Source organism: Ursus maritimus, unplaced genomic scaffold (assembly GCF_017311325.1).
Source record: "Ursus maritimus isolate PB19 unplaced genomic scaffold, ASM1731132v1 scaffold_3, whole genome shotgun sequence".
NCBI classification, from domain to species: Eukaryota; Metazoa; Chordata; class Mammalia; order Carnivora; family Ursidae; genus Ursus; species Ursus maritimus.
Window position 1 is genome coordinate 69,526,489 of NW_024425563.1, and position 25,166 is coordinate 69,551,654.

The window sequence follows — 25,166 nt, forward strand, 5'->3', positions numbered from 1 at the left end:
TAGCCTACTTTAGTGTAGCTGTCCCACTTTCCTGTCACATTATGCCCGAGTCACAGTGCTAAGTAGCTTTTATAACCAATACAGTTCAGACGACCCAAGAGAATGAGAGAAATGTAGATCTTATTTTTCATTCACATACTCTTTGTTCAAAGGCAGTTTAAGGAAACTACACATTATGCTATAAATACTTGAGGACAGTTTGTCCACACTGACACTTCCATTTCCTAAAATGAAACCCTCACTGGCCCACAGGGGGAAAAAAGGCTGGCTTTGTTAACCAGCTTTATTTCAACAAGCACATCCATATGGTAAGAACTTCCTCTGATGAGTCATCCACAGTTGTCAAACACCAACTTTCCTTTGTTTGACCCGTGCAGAAATAAGTTCTGTGGAAGCACAATGCAAGAGTCTGAATCATTTAATTGTGTTTTTTTTTTCATATCTGAATTTGCATCCATCACAAACCCAGTGTGCCCACCCTGAAAAATTGCATTCTTCAAATATCACAGAAAAAATCCCATTCGTATGGGTCTGTTCTGTCTAGATAGTCTGTGAAATTGCTAAGGAATGTTGTGGGCTTTGCTTCCTGTGCTAAATTGTTGAGTTATCACACATTATTGGATTCTACCCAAAATGCTCTGGATAGGAATACTATATTCATACAGGATACCAGTTGTCTGTACCATTCAGAAAGGAAAAAAAAAATAAAGATTATTACTGCTCCTTGTCATAAGATAAAACTCTATCTAAAAGGGTAGGTAGAAATGTGTGTGCAAATATTTTTTTAAAAATATGTCCTTGAGTCTTGTCTTCATAGAGGCTTGAGTCATATCATCACAGCTTTGTTATGACTTCTAGCCACTTTCTTGTCTCTTTGTTCTGGTTCAAAGCAAGGTCTATAGAGCCCAGATTCAGATCCTGCTCCTGGGATATGGTGCCATCCTTAGTTTGGTGAAAGGGAGGAGATCTTTAGAGATACCATTTTATCCATTTGTATATAAAAAGAGAAAAGAATTAAAGTGATGCTTTGTGATTTTTTTAAAAGTACCCACCCATCACTAAAAATATAAATGCACTAAATAAGCCTTTAAAAAAATTAAGGTGGCTCTTGGGTCAGTAAAATGTTATCCTGAGGAAATAAATGCTAACTTTTGCTGATCACTGCCCTAATCTCTCAATACTAGTGTCACGTGTAGAGAGCATCATAGGGCCAGCACCCGTATTTGTATGCTAAGCAGATTTTTTTTAAGGACAAAATGAGAAAATCAGTCATCTGCCATTTGGTGTATTTTTAACCAAAGATTGAATCCAATTTAAGAATATTTTTGGATCATTTGTAATACTCTCTGAGTGATACTTTTGGTTCTTTTTTGAGCAAAACTGCTTTTTTTTTTTTTTTAATAAGCCACTTCAACCAACAGACACTTCTATTTGAGAAAATTTCTAGTGATTATTTTCCCCCAAAATCAACATTAAAACCTTCAGCCCTGGATTATGTCATTTCGATGACAGATGGTTGATGTCAATATTGGAGTGTTTGCAAGAGAAAGCATGCGTGCGTGAGCATAGAGGTGCCCAGAATTGTATGTTCTTTGATGAACATGTTGTGTCAAAGACAAAACCTGGTGGATTCCTAGAAGAAATGTAAGAAGTGGCTTTGCAAGCCACAGTTTTGTGACCTTAATATACCTAATATTTGCTCTTGGAGTGTGTCATTATTAGATGGGCTAACTTTTACATTTGCTAACTTTTATTCTTTGTATATTGCTTTGATGTCCATGTACCTGAGAGAGAAAACTTGATTCACTTGTGTCACCATGAGTCCATGTGGCTAGTTTGTTTTCCGTCTGTGTGGCTGATTAATCTCAGCACTCTGTCCTGCTACACCTAGGCAGAATTTCAGAATCCTTTCTCAGCCCAGCTCGAAGCCTGTTGCTACCAGTGAATTAGATGGGACAAGATGAAAATACTTGTCGTCTTAGAGTAGTAGCTCCGCGCCGTCTCTATTGGTGGCTGTCTCTTTAGGTCATGCACTTGCCTTGGACTGTTTCCGCGTGTAGACTGGTAGTGCTCTTTCCTTAGGCAAGATGTACAGTTGACCCTTGAACAACACAATGTTTAACAGCACCAAACCCCTCCCTGGTGCAGTTGAAAGTGGATGTATAACTTTTGGCTCCCCTCTAACTTAACTACTAATTAGCCTACTGTTGACTTGAAAGCCGACAACATTGATCAACATGTTTTGTATTTTAGATGTATTATATACTGTATCCTTCCAATAAAGGTAGAGAAAAGAATATGTTACTAAGAAAATCATTAAAGAAAATATGTTTACAGTACTGTAAAAACAATCTGCATATAAGTGAGCCCATGTAGTTCAAACCTGTGTTGCTCAAGGGTCAACTGTATATAGTTTTACAAGGTCATTTGCTAAGAGAGAGTAGTAACATCTTGAATTATGGTATGAGGAGGGAGCTTACCGGTATTCTAGTCTCTTATCACATAGTGGCAGTGAGTTCTTAGGTGAAAAGACAGTGAAACCTGCCTGGACCACCTTCATTCTTACGGTTTTGAGAGATGCTGATCTGATTTTTCAAAACAGCCCTTGGAAATCACAATGATAATTTTTTTATGATTTTTCTCTCTCTTTTTAATTTCTTTTTCTACAACCTTTTGTTCTGGGTCTCCCGTATAGGGTGACCAACCATCCCATTTTGCCTGGGACAGAGAGGCTTCCTGGAACACAGATTTTCAGTGCTAACACTAGAGCCATCATGGGCACACTGTGCTGGTTGGTCACCCTATTGCTGAGTGCCCTACTCAAATGGCCAAGTATTGAGGAGCATGGGTACCAAGGTTCTCACTCATGGACCAGCTAACTCCCTGTCACAGCTTTTCTTTCTCTCGTAGGAAGGCACAATATAAAGAAAGGCTAGGAATTGTAGACAGATGATTTTATGATGGGGTCTGATGAGCTTCCAGATTGGTTGAGGTATGTCTCTAGTTTACAGTTCTTCTGCAGAGTGAAGGTGATTGATAAACCCTGAGCCCAGTTAATAATCAAAGCCCGACTAATCTATGGCACTGATTCAGCCAGGTATCCTAGTAATCTCTGATCATTTTTCTGTGTTTCCACACACCACCATTACCCTTGCCCCAAAGGATCTTCCAGCATGTTATCATTAAAGTTCTTCAACATCAAGCCCAAGATAAAATAGAGTATTACAGCTAGAATTTCCATATAGGAGAAAGATCCCTGCTCTGGGTTTATATGACAGACAGAAGACATCTTTCCCCAGGGTGCTGAGCCTGAGACGTCTGGCTGTTAATGAAGCCTCTTGCCCATGAGAAGTGAGGTGATTCCAGTGGGGGTCACACATTCTGGACTTGCCTCCAGTTTCCTGGTAATGGGGAATATTAATATAAATGCTTCACCCTTGCAAATTCCTGCTTCTTAGATTTGACTCAGATTTCTTTTCCCTCTGCTAAAACTTTCTTTCAAATGCAAAGTTATGTAGTACTTGGTCTGACATCGGGATGATAGTGAGGATGAAAATATAATAATACAACGAGGAACCCAGCCTGTAGAAAGTACTCAATGCATGACCATTTCTTTCCTGCCTTAAGAACTCCCCTGAGCAGGGGCACCTGGGTGGCTCAGTTGCTTAGGCATCTGTCTTCACCTCAGGTCATGATCCCTGGGTCCTGGGATCAAGCCCCGCATCAGGCTCCCTGCTTGGTGGAGAATCTGCTTCTGCCTCTCCCTTTCCCTCTGCTGTTCTCCCTGTTTGTTCTCTCTCTCTCTCTCTCTCTGTCAAATAAATAAAATCTAAAAAAAAAAAAAAAAAAAAAAAAATTTTAAAAGAACTCCCCTGAGCAGTATGAACAGAGAGCAAGAGAAAAGGGAGGCAATGTGAGAGTAATGAACATGTAATTTGGCAAGAAAACTTACCAGAAAGTATATAAAATGAGTACTTGGATCCCAGACACAGAAATGGGACAAATCATGTTTGTTGCACCTATTGGACAAGAACATTCTCAGAGAGAGAAAACTTGATTCACTTGGGTCACCTTGAGTCCATGTGGCTAGTTTGTTTCTAATTTTAAAGTTCGGAAAGATACTGTATTTATTAACATGAGGAAGGAAGTGTTACAGACTGAATGTTAGTGTCTTACCACCACCACCACCACCACCAAACTCAGATGTTGAAGCCCTCTCCCCCAATTTTGATGTTATTTGGGATTATGTACAGATTGGATTTGGGATTATTTAGGGTACTTTAGGTCAGGAGGTGGGGCTCCCATGATAACATTAGTGCCCTTATAAGAGAGACCCAAGGAAGCTTGGTCTCCTCCACGTGAGTATACAGCCAGCAGGTGGCCATCTGCAAACCAGGGAATAAGTCCTCACCAGACACTGATCCTGTTGGCACTTTCATCCAGGACGTCCAGCCCCCTTAACTAGGGAAAATAATTTCTGTTGTTTAAGCCACCTGGCCTGGTATTTTGTTAGGGCAGCTCCCAAGTTGACTGAGACAAGAAAAGATAGCACTGCAACAACAGAAAGGCAATTCTTTGATTAAATTAGTATTTAAGAGTGATAATTATTTCTGGCAAGCAATAGATAATACTTGTTGAAGTGGTTAGAAATAATTTTTTTTTATCTTAATGACCACTTAGGCTTCTTGAGTCATCTATAAAATTGACTAAGTCAGTAAATATATTAATTTGTAAGTTTTGTAATGTTTCGGGAGTCTCAAGTGGTTTGGTGAGGTCTGGTTTAATTTTAATTCTCAATTTTGAATTGAAAAATGGTGGGGTTTTCCTCTCTACCTCTCTTAGTGCTCACTCTCTCTCAAGGAAGTTACTCATACATAGTCCAGTAAAATATGAGCCCTCTGTGGAGAAATAAATTATTCACATCTGGTAACAAGGAAAAATTAATTCAGCTATTTATTTGTGAGGAAACGACCAGACTCAGAGTCCCCTACTGTGGAAGGATAGGGCAGCACACTTTCTCAGTTGTATTCATCTGCTCTGTCCTGTGAGTGGCACCTCCCATCCCTGGTAGGGGTTTTTCCTATTGGTCTCTGTCTCCGTTCACAGAACTTCATCTCCGATTATTCTTTTTGCCCCGGTCCTTGCCTTATATTACTTGGGCTTTAAATTTTCTTTTTCTCCCATGCTCTTCCCCACCAGCGCCCCTTCCTTTCTGGGCTAGTTTCCTTCTGCAGCCTCTTTCCCCTCCACCCTCTTTAATCCCTCACTCTGGCCTTTGCTACACTTCTTCTCAACCCTTCTCTTCCTCTGTCTTCCAAGAAGCCCATCCCTGACCTGCATACCTGGGTGAAGTAAAGCACCTGAGGGCGAAGTTCCTATCCTGCAGGCCTCTTGCTGCTTCCCTGATGGCTTTGGTGAGATTTTAGATGTAGGAGACTGTCAACCAGCCCCCTGTTTTTAAATACCCATTATTTGCAGGATGATACTGTGCCACAGATCAGTTAAAGCATAAACAGAACAATATAAATCAAATCGGTTTTGGCTCTAAATGTGTATGCGTCTATTCGTGTACACATCTCGGCGCAAATACACAATTTCACACCTGAATTACCCAGAGATGAACCAACAGCGCGAGTTTGGAGATGGGCGGGACTGACGTTGATGGAAAGAAGGGAGAGAAGGCCTTCTCAGTGGGAGGAACAGTAACCATTCCTGTTTATTAAATGAGTGCCAGTCATGCACGGAGTTGGCAGTAAATCATGTGCTCTGGATACAGAAGCACGTAAGGGTTGGCCCTGCCCGCAGAGAGCTTCGTTTGGTTGGACAGACCAACACGTAACTGAATAATCGAAGTGAATTAGCATCAGGCTAGGGAACGCAGAGGTGAGGTGAACAGATGGCATACACGCGGTACTTTATAGCAAGTCACAGAGTTGGGGGGGGCTTCTTCTGATTACAAAAGTTATTAGTGCTTATCAAACACTGAGTGAAGAATAATAGAAAAATGCAGAAAACAAACAAATCGCCCATAATCCTGCCATCCAGAGGAAAGCAGAAGATCGTAGTTCTGAAAAATGTCCTGTTTTGTACAGAGACTTTTTTGGTTTATTAATTAGTTCTAATCTGATAAATCAGGTGTTTGGGGAAATTGAGATCTTCTTAGTAGGTTATTCGAAACTTCCAGAGTACATGTCTCCAAATGGGTACTTGACTGAATATATGGTAAAATAAATGTTTGTCACTACATTTTAATACCATGTACTTAAGCCTTCTTTATATATTTAGGCCTAAGGCAGTTTTTTTTTTTAAGAATTTTATTTATTTATTTGATAGAGCACAAGCGGGGGGAGCAGGAGGCAGAGGGAGCCCAATGATGCAATGATGCGGGGCTCGATCCCGGACCCCAAGATCATGACTTGAGCCAAAGGCAGATGCTTAACCAACTGAGCCACCGAGGCGCCCCCTAGAGCAATTTTTTACTCTCCTTCTGAATCTGTTAGTTTGCTTCAAAATACAGCTTCTTTACTATTTTTTTAAACCACTTTATTGACGTACAATTCACATCCCATACAATTCACCAATATAAATTCAGTGGGTTTTAGTCTAGTATATCTACAGAGTTGGGCACCCATTACCACAATCAAGTTAACATTTTCATCAACCCAGAAAGAAACTCTGTTCCCATCACCAGGCACTTCTCATTCCCCCTCAAGGCCCTCAAGCTTAGGCAGCCATTAATCTACTTTCCTAGATTTGCCCCTTCTGTATAAATGGAATCATGCAATAAATACGTGGTATTTTGTGACCAGCTGCTTTTACTTAGCATACTGTTTTCAAGGGTTGTTCATGTTGTAGTAGTGCTTCATTCCTTTTCCTTTTTTTTAAGATTTTATTCATTTCTTTGAGAGAGAGAGTGAGCATGAGCAGAGGGAGAGGAAAAAGCAGACTCCCCGCTGAGCAGGGAGCCCAATGCAATGCGGAGCTTGATTCCAGAGTCCTGGGATCATGACCCGAGCGGAAGGCAGATGCTTAACCTACTGAGCCACCCAGGCCCCCCTGCTTCATTCCTTTTTATGACTGAATGACACTCCATTGTATGGCTATACGACATTCTGTTATCCCATTGTCAACTGATGGACATGTGGGTTGCTTCCACTTTAGGGCTATTACGACCAATGCTGCTACATGCATTCATGTCCAGTGTTTATGTGCACACACATTGCCAGTATTGTTGGGTATATACCTACCTAGGTATGCTTACCTAATCTTTTACATGTTTTTCATTCTCAGTTTTCAAAGCATTGTTTTGTACATTATTTTTTATTATAAAGGAAGATGTTTAAAATTAAGTCAGTTGTCTTCCAGTCTTCTCCCCACCTTTCTTATTCAGCCTGGAAACTTAAAACCATGCTGCTTCTCCCAAGTCCTATTGAGTCTTTTACCAAATTCAGATCACCTTCCCTTCTGTGTCTTTGTGTCCTTTCCCATCTGCTCTGTCCCCCTGGGTTAGGTCCTTGTGATCTCGTTCGTTCCTGCCCTGACCTCCCTGTTGGCTTCCCTATCTCTGTCTTCATCCCCTCTGAGGGACTCAGCAAACCTCTGCCATATTTGTCTTTCTAAAACCCTGCTTCTGTTTGCAGCTCATTGGAGTCAGACAGACCAACTCAGCCACTTACTGTGCAGAGTTTCCTCGGTTAAGTTTCTTTACTTCTCATCTGTAAAAGGCAGTTAGCTCATCAGACCACCTCCCAACGTTGCAGTAAAGGTTAAATGATTGCCTTGAGCTTTCGTCTCCCACAGTAAGATGAGATAAGCAGCTTTCTTTCAAGATCCTGCATTTGTGTCTCGTGTCTCCCACAGAGGCAAGGATCATTATGGTAGTATGTAATATATATATATTTATTTACAAATACTATAAATTTATATTTTAATATATTTGTATTAAAATGTGTAATATAATTTAAGTATATGTATATTAAATATTAAGACCTATGTTATGTAATATTTATACTTAATATATATTTTGGGGGAAGGGTTATCTCCCAACAGCTAGTGCAGCCCAGTGTGCTTAGTGGGTGATCACTCAGTGTTTACGAAGCAAATTAATTCATTTTCTGCTAAATCTGGCTATTTGCATAAGTGGTAATTGTAAAGTAGAAAGTTAACATTTTTAACTTAACAGATGACAGCTCTCTAGAGCTGAACACAGGAACAAGCATTAAATAATAAGCAATATTTTTGAAAAGGTGGTGTTATGAACGTGGAGAATTCCTCTGCTAATCAAGAGAGATAGCCGCTAAAGCGTAACGGCAGGTCAAATGCAGGTTACAGAGGTGTTCTATAGGGTGATCCATGACTTCCTCATCTTTTTAGTACAATGAAAGTATTGTAACTGAATGAAACCTTTCATCTTCCCTTATGCATGAATCATTTCCTTTCCGTAACAGACGTATCAGCATACACGTCTCATCTGCTAGAAAACATACCCTACTTCTAAATGTTTCCCACTGTTTATTGAGCTTATGAATGATAGTTATATGTTCTTTTAGTTCGTTTAAAAAGGCATGTAATCTGAAACTTGGTGCCCTTTGTAATCCGACCCGAGAAAATTCACTTCACGCTTAAAAGATGTGGTGAGTGGTGCTAAAACTACATACAGAGGAAGAAATGATATTGCCAATCCAAAGTTAATCACACCTTATTTGAAAATCTGACATTCATTCTTTCTTTTCTCAATGATGCAGGTGTAAGAGTTGTAACAGGTATAAAGAATAGTGACCCCAGAGGAGGAATTATTAGCCTTTACTATGATTTGGGCATCCACCATGTGGTGACACGTGTCCCCTTCCTTTCTTGTTCACTACGTGGAACACTTTGTTATCATTTGTGGATAGCAGTGGCCAGGAACAAGAGAGCTGTCTACCACGTATGAGTGTGAGGAAGTATATGTGTGTTTAGTTGCCACTTACTGTAGGTCTCCTTTAAACTGGACGTTTTACAGATAAAGCAAGTAAGGTTCAAAGAGGCTAAGTGACTTTCCTAAGTTCATTCAGAGAGAAATGGCTGTGTGAGGATTCACACCCAGGACAGTTCATCACCAAAGCCTATGCCCTTTCCCCCATCAACAAATATTCTGAAAAATCAACATGTTGGGTGGGGAGGGGTGCGTGTGCATTAAGGCTAAAACTCTCACTAATTCAAAAAAGCTTTGGGGAAAATCCTTGCTAAAGAAAACCAAGAACCGGGGTGCCTGGGTGGCGCAGTCGTTAAGCGGATGCCTTCGGCTCAGGGTGTGATCCCGGTGTTCTGGGATCGAGCCCCACATCAGGCTCTTCCGCTGGGAGCCTGCTTCTTCCTCTCCCACTCCCCCTGCTTGTGTTCCCTCTCTCGCTGGCTGTCTCTCTCTCTGTCAAATAAATAAATAAAATCTTAAAAAAAAATTAAAAAAAAAGAAAACCCAAGAACCATACTTGTTTTGGCATGACAGCACCTACAGTCATATGAGAAGAAAACTGACTTTGCTATAGTTTGAAATGAATGCAATTTGTCATTGTATTTTGCAATAATTTCCTTTTAGTTAAAAAATGCTTATATATATAAATTAAAATTTATTGTTTGCAGAAAGTTTATTTTATCAGCATTAACTATTATTAAGTATAATAGTGAAGGAAGATATTTGAAGAAAATACTTGGAAATAACCTAAAATTCTCTTTCATAAAAACATAGCAATGGTCAGTTTCAGATATTTTCCCCCAAATATTATTTATCTTGTCAAATAAATTGGCTTCAAAGGGTAGAATGACAAAGTCTTCCAGTAGGGTCCTCTGTAGTTTATGTGGGAATTCCAAATAGAAAAGAGATTGAGGGCCATGAGAGAAGGTTTATGCCAAAGAAGGTAATTGTCCCAAGAAGTGAGTATGAAGAAAATCTGAGGGAAAGGGGGGATCATAGGCTAGGTGAAGAGAAAAGAGATGTATGAAATTAGAAATGGATCCATGAAATGTAGATTCAACAAAGGTCTTTCACCGATAATGTTTGTGCACCATTACCCAAACGTTTGGTTAAATTACTGAAAAATCATCTGAAGTAATTAATTAATTATAGTTTTTGATATAGTAAAATACATAAAAGTTACTGTCCTTCAGTAATGCCCCATATAATAAAGGGATTTTTTAGTATAATAATCCAGTAAAAGAATTGCTGTTTTTATTTGGGATGTTCTTGGTAGGTATAATCTTTCCATTTTGCTAGTTAACCCCCCAAAAAATGTGTATATAAAGAAGAAGTGTTTTAAAAAAATATAAATCCAGGCTTGAGATTTACTGCTTTCAGTAGAATATCTCTTGTGTTAATTTTATTTTTAAGTAACTAGTTTAAAAGAATTAGTAAGTATGTCACCTGAGAGGCTTCTGGGATAGCTTAGTGTGGATCCTTTCCCTGCAGTGACTCAAAAAAAAGACAAAAAATGCATGACTTTTTGACTTTTATGAGCCTCTGTCTCATGATATAGAATAGAATATTCCCCTTCCATCTTTAGTCTTCGTAAAGGACCCATATAAATATACCCTGGGATTTCAAGGAGAGGTAGATTTAGGCAGTAGGAAGAAATGGAGTTCAGAGTTATTTTGGACCTCCTCACATTGTCTCTGTCTGGCCATCTCTAGCTCAGTCTGTCTTTCAGTCTTTCTGTGTCTTACTCTCCCCCATGTTGGTCCTTCAGCCTTCTACTTCCTTCCAGCTCAGCCCTATGTCATGGTAATAAAGGACTAGCCAAGTTTGACTCATGTATGTGTGTGTTTTAGCTGAATCATTCCTGCAATTATAAAATTATTCAAGGCAGTAGAATTAAACTCCCTTACCAATAAACCAAAGACTATAGTCAAAGATGTCCGTAATTGTCCACCTAAAACATGCCATAAATTACATTACTTGAAGGATATTTAGCTCAGCTTATCTGAGGAAGGAAGAAATATGCAGAATAACCTCAGTGAAAATACAGTCCTCAGTACATGATGCACCCAGGTCAGAGACCTAATACAGCCAAGACTTTTGACCGCGGAGCCTTATTTAAAGACAGAGTGTATTATACAGTTGGGACAATCTTATTCTTACATTTTGGTATCCACCACAGCACCCCCAAGAGGTCATCATGATGAAAGCTTTCATCTTTTCTCTAAATCCATTGTAACTCTCCAAGCTTCTAATAAACATAGCATAGCATCTTCTCTCACAAAACCAGCTCCTACAAACTTGAGCTTTTTCAGCCCAAAACTGATTGGATGGTCCTAAGAATTTGATCATATTCCTGACCACCTTTTGGTCAACTAAGAGTACTAGTTCCAGGTAGACTTGTTCCCCCCCTTCATGTGACTCATTGCCATTATTTTGTGACTTATGTTTTTGCATCCCAAGATCTATTTTATAGGAGTTAATTGCATGCAGTCAGGATTTAGTGGTTCTGTATAACTCAAGCCAATCCATATCTATCCTAAAGCCAACTTAGTAGACCTCACAGTCCCATGCCAGGTCTTGCTATCTGGCAAAAGTCATTCTGAGCCATACACTGAATTGTTGCTTCCGAGTTTCTAGTATTCCCCATAGCAGGTCACAGAGAAGTGGTTCTGATTCAGACCTTTCTGCTCCTTGCACTCATTAAAGCAGACCAAACTAATGAGCCAATTCTAACTCAGGGATGTAAAGCACATTTCATTCTGTGGGGCCAAGTCCAGCCAAGAGAGGCAAGACTTCAAGGCTCTGGCAATATGGTGGACTACATGATTTGAAAGCCCTCTGCTAAAACATGTAGCAAATGTAAGATAAAATACAGCAAGCATTTGCTTAAATGCACAGTGGAGCTAGCAAAAATGTTACAACATTGGCAAGGGAGAAAAACAAAAAGGGAGCCAGTAACCAAACCAGTGAGGGCATGAGCCACTGCCAGAGCTGAGCTTCAGGCTCGGGTCTCAGTACCCACCTCAGGAAAGAGATAGGCTTATGCTTTTGCCTGGGAACAAGGTCCACTCAAGGTAGTCTGCCTTGTTTGTTTCCCAGTAGCGATGCCAGTTTCTTTTAAGCTGCTCCATGATCCTCAAAGATAATTTCACTGTGGATACCAGTCTTCTTCGTGCAGGGTGAGGGGCTTGGCATGTTTACCAAGCCGCTTCACCAGCTCATCAGATTAAAGGCGTGCCCTCGGTGCCCTCTGTGCCTGCTGACCCGGCGTGCCCATCACTCGAGCCATTTGAGATGCGTGCTACACAAAGAGGGGTCGTTTGTGTTTGTCCAGACCTCATAATGCTGGTTATACTTAGTCTTGTAATTTTATACCTTAATACTAAGGAAACAGAAGTGTGAAAAGAAAGGGCACTATTGTTTCTGTGCAACCCAAGTTCTGCGCTTTGGAAAGGAGAAGAAAAATGGTGTTATCAATTAAGATGTGAGCAAAACAGCTGTAATAGGTTGCACTGGGGGCAGAATGTAAAAATCTATTAGGGCCTAGCACTGTATGTCAACTACACCGGAGTTAAAATTAAAAACTTAATTAAGGGGCACCTAGCTGGCTCAGTCAGTAGAGTGGGCAACTCTTGATCTCAGGGTTGGAAGTTCAAGCCCCGTGTTGGGTATAGAGATTCCTTAAAAATAAAATCTTAAAAATAAATAAATAAATAAATTTAGAAGGGCCATCAGACAGTAAGTGTATGGAAAGAATAGAGAACTTCAGTCACTCTGGTGAATTGCTTTGTTCCTTGTTGAAGCAGGGCAAGAATTTAAAGACACTTGGACATTTGCAAAGCAACCTGAATACAGAATCCCACAGGCACCTGCTTGTGAGACACCGGGTTCTCTCTAAAGTGCTCTTCACCCTGGCTCTGTGCTATTTCACCCCAGAGGCTCAACTGTAGGAGCTGTCTGTGAGTGTGGAGAACATTAGTAACCAAAATAAAAGTATCACAATATAATAATGAAGCAGATAAGCTTTGGGGGAAAGCGAACCTGGTTTGAATTTTAAGTCTGCATTTTGTTATTGGTCCTTCGGTAAGTCATGAAACATCTCCATCCGCTCATCAGAAAATAAGAATAATAATACTACCTTGCTCCTGAAATTTTTGTGAGAATTAAATGGAGATAATGTTCGGGGAGCACATGGCATTATGTCAGATTCAACATTAGTGTTCTAGAAATAATAGCTGTTAAGATTCCATTGTTTGGCTTTTCTAAAATTGATATGTAATATTTATATTTATAATTGATATATAACATTTAAAAATATGGTCTCTGGTAATAGGCTACAAATATTTTTTAAAGCACATTATTGTTGAAAAATATCTGTCAGTCATTGAGCAAGGGGTTAGGAAACATTTCCGTGTGTGCCATAGGAATATATTAAATAAAATATTTATTAACTGAGCACCTGTTCAGGTAAAGCTCTAGGCCAAAGATTAGGGGCAAACCTAGAGAAGTCCTTGCCTTCGAAGAGTATTGATCTGCTTGGGAAGATGCCAGAAATGTCACCAAATGAGCTCATTTAATGGCCAGCTAAATGCCCAGGTTGACACTGAGGGCTGTGTGTTCACCTCTCCTCTGAAGCCCAGAGTGATGGCTAACTACCATAACGCTGTGAGATAGAAAGTGATAAAATCAGAAAAATAGTTCCAGAGGCATGTCACTGCAGCAGTGGTACCCATGGAAAGAAAGAGCGCCCTGAGGAAGTCCTGTGATAGCAGAGAGGGGAGGAAAGGGTGCTCAGAGAAGAATCTGACCAAGAACAGTTTCAAAGAAGCCCGCGCACCCCTCGGTCCCAACTAGAACAGTGATGCATTCCACCCTATCAGAAAGTTGGGTAGGACTTTGAAACCAGGGCCTGTGTGTCCCCGTGGCACTGTTGTTGCAGTGAGTGCGAACAGAATACCCACGGTGGTAAAACAGGGGAGTCAAGGACCAGCAGATAGTTATGAGAGATTCTTACTATGAAGTCAAATGCAAGAAAAACCTACATAGACCAAAGGAGAGATGTCTCACTTCTTTATTCCTTCCTCACCCTTAAAGAATGTTTTGCTTCCTGTAAACAATGGTAATGACCAATACGATTGAAATGTAACTGGAGAAAATTCCCTGTTTAATATGTATCTTTACTCTTGTAGGCCTCTTTTTCGTGGAAGTTCAGATGTCGATCAGCTTGGAAAAATCTTGGAGTAAGTAGTAACTGTAATTTTACATCCGTGTCCATAGCATTAAAACGTGTACCGTGCCTTTTCTCTGACATTCACATAAAATATTTACCTCCTGTCTTTCCTCCCCCAAGCTGCTGCCTCCGTCAGTGTTACTATTTGGTGAGTGGGGACATGGCAGACATGCTGTTTTATGCAGAGCCCATCATGATGTGTAGCCTAACCGGTCTGCTCTGGAAGCTTGCATGTTGCTCAGGCGGATCTTTTCGCAGATCCTCCTTCTCCATTTGGCTGAGCTCCATTTCTTGAGTTCAGATGTGTTGTCTGCTTGGGGCCATTTCAGACGCATCCAACATCAGTGGTGGGGCGCTTGGTTGCCTGGTAGCCCATCCTTGCCCACTGGGCTTCCTGTTCCCATTGAGTATCCCCATTGAGTCATCCGGATTGGTTTTGCATTGTTTTGTTTTGGATGGTATGCTACACAACCCGTTTTCCTTTGAAGCACCGACATAGGAAATGAGAATCCTAGGTTCTAACCCTATGTCTGTTGCTAAATTCTGTGCAGTCTTGAGAAAGTCATTTAAAATGCCCTGTAAAGTGCACACATGGTGCCCGGTGCATAGTGAATGCTTTTAAAATGGCAGCTATGATTATAATTCATCATTAATCATTTAACCTTTTTGTTCCTTAACTTCTTCACCTGAATACTGAAACTTTGGACGTAAATTCTAAGATCCTTTCTTGCGCTCAAATTCTTTGGTTCTAATTGTCTGTTACTTGGCTCGTTGATGATTTGCAGAGTTCCATTCATGTCTACATGTTTGTGCCCATGGGGTATGTATGCTTTCATGTTTCTAGAATGTTAAGAAAGGGGCTTTTCCTCTCACAAAGCATGAAGTGTGTGCATTTGCCAAGCCCCCTCAGAATTAGGGTGAAGTAAGAAAAAAGTGGGAGTTCTAGAGCCAAAAGTAGACCCAGTCATTGGTCTGTAACATTTTAGAGGAATCCCAGTGATTTTTATGATATTTTCAGTCCGTAAAGCTGGTGAAAAGTACCCCTAAAGAAAATAATTACATGTTTAACGCTATCTACTCGAGCATGAGTGCTTAAAACAGTTGGAATAAAACTGGAACTTCAGTTTGTTCTTTTAGTGACTTGGAAAGCTCCACTAGACTTCTGATGATGCCAGTGCCACTCCTGAATCACAACCTAGTGGCTTCAAGGCCTGAAAAATACCTGCTGGGTTTATTGTGTGGGGGCTCCCCCGGTCCAGGGCAGCTGCTGGGACTCCCACTCCCCACCACCTCCTCTCCCCCTTCCTCCCCCTTCTGCTCCTGCCAGTCCATAAGATGGGCAGATTCAGGACAGAACTCATGTTCTCTCTGCTTCTGGATGTCAACTTCTTTGCTCATAGGGCGATGAACTCCCATCTGTTCTTCCCCCCACTGTTGAATATAGTTTGTGTGCAGTGCGAACTTGAAACAGGAACTGGGAAAGTCAGACACACCAGTGACTCTGTTAAAAGGAAAAGCCATCTTGAGGGAAGCCAGCTCGCCAGACACTGAAACCCGTCACCACCTTTCCCTTACTGACATCACCCAGGCGTTCTGTCCACCTCTAGCCCTGGGGTCTGCGAACTTGTTAGCCTTGTTAGTGCCCCTTGGTATCTGAAGCCAGGGAAATGGACCGAAGAGAACCTCCGACAAACATGTTTGACTTGCGCCCAAGGGAGAGCCAGTCCCAGTTTTGGCAAAGGCCTGAGACCCTGGGTTGCCAGCAGAAAAGAAGCCATAAAGTTCTAGAAGTCTTATGCGTTTAGCATTTCCTTCGTGGTTCCTGGCGTTGTTTCACTGAAATGATGTTCTGTTTACTCTGCGTTTATTCCTTTGGCATAAAGAAAAGGGACAATGCTGCACCCTAGTGTCATTTCTAAAGTACTTGAAAAATGATTTCTATCCCTGCTGCCATTTATAGATTCGGTGCTGTCAGTCTTTGCAGTACAATGTCAACTTTTAAGGCTTATATTCAGCTGTCCAAATACTGAAACTTGATGCAAGCACTTTTTAATGGACCTATCAGAGTTTCACAACATTCGTCTATGGGCCATAAAAGTTCATACTGGATATTAAAGGGAATTTTTTTTTTTTAAAGGAAAGCCACATTCACATTCTCTTACGAGGAGAACTGTTTCTGCATTTAGAAAGATTTATACTTTCAAAGAACAGCAAGTACTTTGAAAGTGAAACTGAATGCTTTTAGCTCGTGACATTTTAGAGCATTTTTCAGAGCAGAGTCATAGTTAAATGGAAACAAAATATTGGATTTGGAATGAAGAGAGCTGGGTTCGCGCCCGCTCTGTGGCTGAACTCACCGTGTGTGACTTTGGCAGTTGAATTCACTCCTCAACCCTTCGTTTCCACATCTACAAAAAGGAAGTAATAACTGACCTACATGTCTCAGGAGGTCGTTATGGGATCAGAGGAGGTGATAGATTTAAAAATACTTTTGAAAGGCGTTTATATAGATGGCTGTGTACACGTATATGTAATTATACACCGCACATACATATACACACAGAGACACTCGTTCTTGCTTTCGACCTTCAGCTATGCATAGCACCAGATTCATTTCGATACAAATATATTCAAAGCTGCAAATAAAAGGATTTTTTAAAAAGATATTTTAATTATTACTAAGAATTTTTATAATTGATTTCTAGATGACTGGTGATGATATGCAAAAAAATGATATAAAAATGGCTAAAAAGCTAAAAATGAAGGAAATAAAGTTTCTTCCTCTGCCTATCCCGTTCTTTCCAAGCATACACATTTATGTCCTTTAGTAATCAGTAGTGGTATCTTTTTTCTTTCTACTCTTATTCTAGACCTTGTTATTAAGCAAATTTGTGTATTGCCCAAGTTGTCATTTCCATTCACTTGTTCTGGTAGATATGGCCTTGAGTCTGTCTTTATTTGTCTCAACAACGTGGCTCTCCCCGCGTGTCCAACAGACATAGGAGTACAGGGTCTTTTCCTGGACACCCAGTGCCAGGTGCAATTATGATACAGGTGTCTGCTCTTCCCAGGTGAGATCTGTGACCTGGGCTCTGTTGAGGGAAGGCAGGGGGGAAGAAAGCCTTACAGAGAGCCTGTGACGTTCACCACCACATCTTCCTGAAACCTGGAAATCCATTCAGGAGAACACATCTTCTCGACCTTTGTCCCAGTGAGTGCAGGCCAAGGAGAAGACTCTAATGCAGGCCAGCACCATTTCTAACTGTAGTTAAAATAATTTGGTCAGGGGGTGCCTGGCTGGCTCAGTTGGTAGAGCATGCAACTCTTGATCTCAGGGTTGTAAGTTCGAGCCCCACGCTGGGTGTAGAGATTACTTAAAAATAAAATCTTAAAAAAAAAGTTCGGTCAATTTGAATGGCCATATATTCTGTCCACTACATTGTAACTTTTTAGTTTGAAGTTAATCAGAGTATTAAGTGAGATATAAGTGCTTGCATCCGATTTCCCTTATTCAAACCTACCTATTATCTATACATAAACTTTATTTTTTTTAAGATTTTATTTATTTATTTGAGAGAGAGTGAAAGTGAGAGAGATCACAGAGGGAGAGGGAGAGGCAGACTCGCTGCTGAGCAGGGAGCACAGTTGGGGCTGGATCCCAGGACCCTGAGATCATGGCCCTAGCCAAAGGCAGATGCTCAACCAGCTGAGTCACCCAGGCGCCCCTATACATAAACTTTAAATAATATCTCCATGTTGTAGGGGTGCGTGGGTGGCTCGGTCCGTGGAGCATCCCACTGTTGGTTTCCACTGAGTCGAGATCTTGGGGTCGTGGGCTTGCCCGCCCCCATCTAAAGCCACTGACCTATTAATATTTCTGAAGAACCTCAAGTCACACATCAATAGGACTCAAGCAGTTCATATTTTTAGTGTGGTAGTGATGCATTGCCTATGCATTTTAGATTCGTAACATTATTTTCTTCTTATAATAATAATGGGTGGGGCACCTGGGTGGCTCAGTCGGTTGGGCATCTGCCTTCAGCTCAGGTCATGATCTCAGGGTCCTGGGATCCAGACCCATGTTGGGCTCCCTGCTCAGCGTGGAGTCTGCTTCTCCCTCTCCCTCCACCCCTCCCCCCTCTCGTGCTCTCTCTCTGTCTCAAATAAATCAATAAAATCTTTAAAATAATAATAATGGCTAATGTATTGATAGTGACAAGTGTTATGTGTCAGGCACTGTGCTATGCTCTTTATATAAATTATCACTGTACATTATGATTGTTAATAAACACACTGAGGCTTACAGAAGTTAAGTAATTTGTCCTTATCTACAGAATTTGAACCCAGGTCTGCCTTTTCCAAAGCCTATTCTACTTTTTAAATTTATTTTTTGTATTTAAATATAGCTGACGTACAATGCCTGTGCTGTTTCTATGTCACTTGATCCTCTCTCCACATTTCTGATCCCAGAATAATTTTCATGGGAAACATAAATGATACTGTCTTTCTCTATTGTTGGCTCACTTTGGAATACCATAAAATAGTTTTACAGGGGCGCCTGGGTGGCTCAGTCAGTTAATTGTCCAGCTCTTTATTTCGGCTCAGGTCATGACCTCAGGGTGGTGAGATCGAGCCCCAAGTCAGGCTCTGTGCTCAGCCTGAAGTCTGCTTGTCTCTCTCCCTCTGCTCCTCCCCCCACTTGCACTCTGCTCTCTCTCTCTCTCTCTAAAATAAATAAAATCTTTTAAAATAAAAAAATTAGTTTTGTAGTATAAAATATATATAAACTAAATTTAATTAAATTAATTTGAAATTAAATTATAAAATAGTGTTTGCCCAGCACAGAATTAACATACCTATTAGCCACTTTTGGGTCTGATTCTAATATATGTAATTACTGTTTGGGGAATTGTTCTTTAACCAAAAGTGCGGCCAAATTTATGTGTTAATGAATCGTGTTCGATGAGCATCATAAAAGCATGTCAATATGAGAGTGTGGATCAGAACCCAAAAAAGCACTCTTGGGCATAAAGGAAAATATGTGCCCTCGTGGGCCTCCTACTCTGTCAGCATGTCAGGACTTATTGGTAATATGTTATTTTCTGTTTCTGCATCATCTCATACATTTAGTATCTGCTACCAGAGGAATCTCTTATCTCTTCCCAGTGAATCTTCCAGTTCTCCTGTGAGATCGCCCTCTACCCTGTGATCACCCTATTTCAGTAGGACAGAGATGAGAGTCCTGCCAGTAATACAAGTGAGGGGGCTCCCTGGGCTCTGTGTCCCCCATGCCTGCCTCTTCAACTTTATCATCATCTGGACTTTGGTGGGAAAATAGCTTCAGCATAGCAGCTAATGATGCTTATGTTCACGCGTGGCTCTTTTGTAGTGTAATTGGACTCCCAGGAGAAGAGGACTGGCCAAGGGATGTCGCCCTTCCCAGACAGGCTTTTCACTCCAAATCTCCTCAACCGATTGAGAAGTTCGTAACAGATATTGATGAGCAAGGCAAGGACCTCCTTCTGGTAAGTTCACGCGGTGCAGAGTTGGTCTGTACGGGGCTGATGAGAGATGTGACCTGTCCGCTGGGTGGTCTCGTGAGTGGCGGGCGCAGCATCAGTGTAGCATCATTACCCCAGCCACGCAGAGCAAGAGGCCACAGCCTCTCAGCAGCTTTCATTTCCATACCTGCAGCAGCTGGTGGCTTTTGATTCTGGAATGTCTTCATTTCCTACAGAAAGAGAAAGAGTGTGATCCACACGCTTTCAATCCGCCATCTTTAAATGTTCATTTGAGGGGCGCCTGGGTGACACCACCACCCAGTGGTTGAGCGTCTGCCTTCGGCTCAGGGCGTGATCCCGACGTTATGGGATCAAGCCCCACATCAGGCTCCTCCGCTATGAGCCTGCTTCTTCCTCTCCCACTCCCCCTGCTTGTGTTCCCTCTCTCGCTGGCTGTCTCTATCTCTGTCGAATAAATAAAATCTTTAAAAAATAAAAAATAAATGTTCATTTGAATGCAGCCACAGAAGCCTCTCGATTCATCTAGACATATGCTTCCAATAAGTATTGAACGTGCCATGCACATAGAAAGTACCCCACTGAAAATAAGGACTTGTGTTCTGCTTGAGATTTAGACGCGTAATACTTGGCCTTATACATTCTTCCCTACAGAACAATAGGTTGAGGAGTGTACCTATTGAGCTACCCTTGGTGTTGAGAACCCACTGAGTAATGAGTGTATCCTTCACCTGTTGACTAACAACTTTTGATATCTCACCAAGAAAGTGCTCCCAGACCTAGAGGCGCTAGTGCTCCCGTTCTGTCAATGTATTCTCAATTTCAAATATAGACTAAGAGTCTATAGGCTTTAGTAGAAATGTTCTAATTTAACTCCGTGTGGACACAGCCATTGATTGGCATGTTCGCAGAGCCATGGATTCTCCCAGTGAGATCCCTAATTCCATCTTCACCTGGTGGTGGCTCATTTCTGGCTTACTCAAAGATTCCCTCCAGTGCCACGTTACAGAGAAAGACAGCTATATTCCCTCCCCTCCGTTTATTTCTAAGACACTCTGAGGACTTTGGCTCACATCCTTTGAAATAAATTATTATTAGAAGGGAGAATATAGTCTCCCATACAGAGGCTGACTGTATATCCACACTTGCTGGCTCACCTACTATTTAGGAAATTTTTTCCTTAGTTTCAAATAACAGATGTGTACTTGCATTACCTTAAGAAGAGGGGGTTTGATGCAGCCTGGCAGTGAAAAGCCATCCAGAGCGTAAATGCTCCCTCAGTCCTGCTAAGAACATCACCTGCTCAGCAGCTCTGCTTGTCTCTGCCCTGAAGGCCTTTTCTCCCCTTCAGTGCCTCTTTTCGGTAGTACTCTCTGCTCCCCTTAACTCTGACTGGCCCTTTGACTGTCAGAACTTCGGCCAACTCATGGATCCTTTCAGCTCTAATGCCCACTGCTCATGTTCGCTCTGTTGTTAGTATTTCCTGCATCAGAGTCCTAAAAGGAAGAATGTGGCTGACACACCTCACCTTTGCCAAGCCATGATAGGAGTTGCTGCCCAGAGCCAGGTCACCATTCCTGGTCTGGTCAGCTACGCTGGGAGGGGGTAGGGATGATGTGTTATAAAATATGGCCGCCATCGGCTTTCCTTTTCAGCAAGAACTTTGAATGGAATGCTCCTCTTAGAAGATTCGGGACACAGAATCCCAATGATAGCCGATTTTAGTAGTAAAGCATCCCACTTCTTCAGCTCCTGGGATACCCAAAGACAGCTCAGAGTACCTCCTAGCTCCAACATCAGTAGGAGTCGCCAAGAGGAACTTAAAACGTAAAGATAGCAGACGATGTTGCATGTTCATTCAGTGTCTCCCACTAGTGCTGCTGGCTTCCAAAGTCAGACCACACACTAGTGCTCAACTAGAGAAATGCAGGAGACAGAAAAGAAAAAGGCACAAAGAAGCTACCGGAGAGAGAAGGAAGAGGGTAGACAATGAGCGTCAGCAGAGATTAGAAAAAGCAAAGGAGAGAAATAAGCAGCAGCCCCAGTGACGTCAGGACTAGAAGAAACTTAAGGACAAAATGTAATAATCCATGGGCATTCCAGGAAAGGACAGCTGAGGACCGCAAAGCTCAGAACCCCCTGAAAGTTCTCACTGTTTCCTGCTAGAGGGACACGGGAGAACTATCAAGCGGAAGAGAGAGAGCCATTCAGTGCCAGAGAGGCAGCTGGGATCCCAGCAGTACTTGTTGCCTCTATTCAGAATGATTTAGTAAGGATGAAAAGGGAAAGGTATTTTAGAAAGTCATTCCTTTTAAGAAACAACATATAAAAGTTTAGCACTCTAAGAATTGTCCTTTGTTTTATCGGAAAACAAGGCTGACACTACAACGTCTCAGCCATGTATGTGTGGATACGTGCATTGGCATTTGTAAATGCTCTTACGTACATACATAAGTAGGGCACAGTAATAAGACCATTCAGGGGGAAGATTATTTTTAACATCCCAAACCTACCCGTCTTTACAAGTCTTCTCCCCTTCGTCGTGGTTAACTTGAGAGGCTGAGGACTTACTCCAAATACGATGCTCTTTGAATTTCTGCTGTCTGTTTTCAGAGCCTAAGGCGCATATCAGGGGAGAGTGGGCTATTTCTTGGATTAGTCTGGTTCTGCTGCATAACACACAACCCAAAAGTCTCACCAACATCCAGCAGTAAGCATTTATTTTTGCTCATGGGTCTGCAGATTGGCAGAAACAGCTCTGCTGCAGCCTATGGGTCAAGGACAAGTGTTCTCCATGTGTCACATTCTGGGGCTCAGAACGAGAGGGGCTTTGGCTCCCTGGAGCAGGTTTTTCTTGTAATGGAAGGTGGATGCTCCCAAAGGACCAGCAGAAACACATGATGGCCCCGATGGCCTAGGCTTGGAAGAGGCACCCTGCTGCTTCTGTCCACATTCCATTGGCCAAAGTAAGTTACATGGCCCAGGCCAACTCTAATAGAGGAAAGACTACCCCTCCCGTGAAGGGAGGGGTGGGAAGAAGGAGGATACGTGCTGAAAAATGATCCAGTCCGTCATGGTGTTCAACTCTTGACTGAATAGCAATTCCAGAATCTCATTTTATCCGTTATTTGGCAAGAAAATTAGATTTTCTTGGAGAAACAATATTCTTACACAAGATTTTGAATTAATTCTCAAATCATCCAATTGCTCTGTTGAAGCAGAGCAGCGATAGAACTTAGCCACCGTTTCTAACAATGTTTCTGTAGGACATAAAGTATTAAGACTTCCAACTTGGGACACCCGCGTGGCTCAGTTGGTTAAGTGCCTGCCTTTGGCTCAGGTCATGATCCCAGGGTCCTGGGATTGAGCCCCGCATTGGTCTCCCTGCTCAGAGGGGAGTCTGCTTCTCCCTCTCCCTCTGCCCCTACCCTGCTGGTGCGCTCGTGTGTGCTCGCTCTCTCTCTCTCTCTTTCTCAAATAAATCTTAAAAAAAAAAAAAAAGAATCTCTTCCAACTTGAGATTCTCACACACTTCCACATTAGGCTAAGGAGTTCTCCTTCTCTCCACCCTCTTCCCAGCTCTAAGCCGTCAAGATAGCTGTGAGGATGGGCTTCCTCCCACACAGCCCTCTAGGGACATGTCTATCTTGAACATATTCCCACAACTTTTTTTTTCTTTGTCACACACTTCCACATTAGGCTAAGGAGTTCTCCTTCTCTCCACCCTCTTCCCAGCTCTAAGCCGTCAAGATAGCTGTGAGGATGGGCTTCCTCCCACACAGCCCTCTAGGGACATGTCTCTCTATCTTGAACATATTCCCACAACTTTTTATTTCTTTGTTCATATTTCCTAGGGATTAAACTGGCTGCTTCCTTTTCTAATGTCACTACCTAATTTTCCCCTTCCTGGATTCTGTGGAAGGCAGACCTCAGGCTCAAGGATTTTGACCCTGCTCTTCTGTCCTGGGGGAGTTCAGCCCATGCAAAACTTTTTTTAAGATGTTCGTTGCTATTAGAGACAGTAGGACCATTCTACCAACAAGCTCCTTCCTCTGCTTGTCCTTTGGCTCTTTGGTTTTCAGGAGACATTATGAGAAACCAGCCTCCATGGACTGGTGGGGAGCTCAGCATAAATAAGATTTCAGGGGACCCAAAAATTTGCCTGGAATTATATATAGAATTTTCCAGGTCAGTAGTGTTCAACGGAGGTTAGAGGGGGTCCTAATCCAGTCAGGACCTAAGACTCTGAGCTCCTTGAGGGCAAAAACCCAGGTTATGTGGAAGAGATCAGCATAACCTTGATAATGTGAAGTCTTTAGATTACAGAGAGGACTGAAATTGGTAGACGTTTTGGATCCCCAGTTCACTTCGGTGGGCACCGTGTCACATGGACGGGGAAGCTGGTGGAGCTTCTCCGCTACTTGTGTGTTCCTGGGCAAGGGGTGGGTCTTACTCATCCTTCACTAGTGCTTGCCACCTACTAGGCACTCTGGAGGTGTTGGTGGAAGGACAGGAGGAGGATTTGAAGAACAGGATTAGCTGGGATTGGAGTGGAAGCGGAACTGAGATGAGGGAAGCAGCCTGCCCAAGTGATGATGAACCGGCAGCTTGTGAATGGAGATTGCTGCTCAGAGCTTCACTGTCCCCTGCTTTCACCTGCTGCCTGCACTTGAGTTGACCGCCTGGAATAGAGCTCGGTACCAGAACTGAACCTAGTGGGTGGTTCAGCCCTGCGGCAGAGTCCGCGGCTGGCCGGTAGACCGGGATAAGTTGGGCCTAGGTTTCAGCCCTTACTTGCCCCCTCCTGAATAGAGAAAACCTTTATTTCCTGGCTTAAAATGTATTTCCTTTGTTGTGTCTTTTGTTGTTTTTTTGTTTTTGTTTTGATTTTAGAAATACGTCAGAAACCATTACTATCATTTAGTAATTAGCCTTTTACCCCTGAACAAGGTAACCACCTTCCATTGCCGACTCATCAGTAAACCTTGGGGAAGGGTACGGGGTGCCTGGGTGGCTCAGTCGGTTAAGTGTCTGCCTTCAGCTCAGGTCATGATCTCAGGGTCCTGGGATGGAGCCCCGCATGGGGCTCCTTGCTCAGCAGGAAGCCTGCTTCTCCCTCTCCCTCTACTGCTCCCCCTGCTTGTGCTCTCTCGCTCTGTCAAATAAATGTATAAAATCTTGAAAAAAAAAAAAACAACACCCTTGGAGAAGGGTAAAAAGTTCGGGTGATGTTGCTGACTATAGCATTAATTTGGCTAGCATTAGAAAAATCACTACCTAAATAAAGTTGTATACGTACTACAATAATAATATCTTTTAAAGGACTGGGGTGGGTTGAAGAGAAAGCCTACAGAGGTAACAGTCCATAGGCAACCCAACAGCTGTTAGGCAACTGAAGGGCTAGGGCTAAACTCCTGAAGGGCAGTTTATACATTGAAGCCATAGATAAGATGGCTACTGTCTA

General features: G+C 42.1%; 1 protein-coding gene across 1 annotated transcript in view; it reads left to right on the plus strand.

Annotated features, from left to right (window-relative positions):
• CDK6 (cyclin dependent kinase 6) overlaps positions 1 to 25,166 on the plus strand; it is a 228,384-nt gene that overhangs the window by 201,824 nt on the left and 1,394 nt on the right. The window contains exons 5-6 of the mRNA XM_040644275.1: positions 14,143 to 14,193; positions 19,573 to 19,708. Of these exons, the coding sequence (XP_040500209.1) occupies positions 14,143 to 14,193; positions 19,573 to 19,708 (187 nt within the window). The remainder of the gene's footprint in view (positions 1 to 14,142; positions 14,194 to 19,572; positions 19,709 to 25,166) is intronic.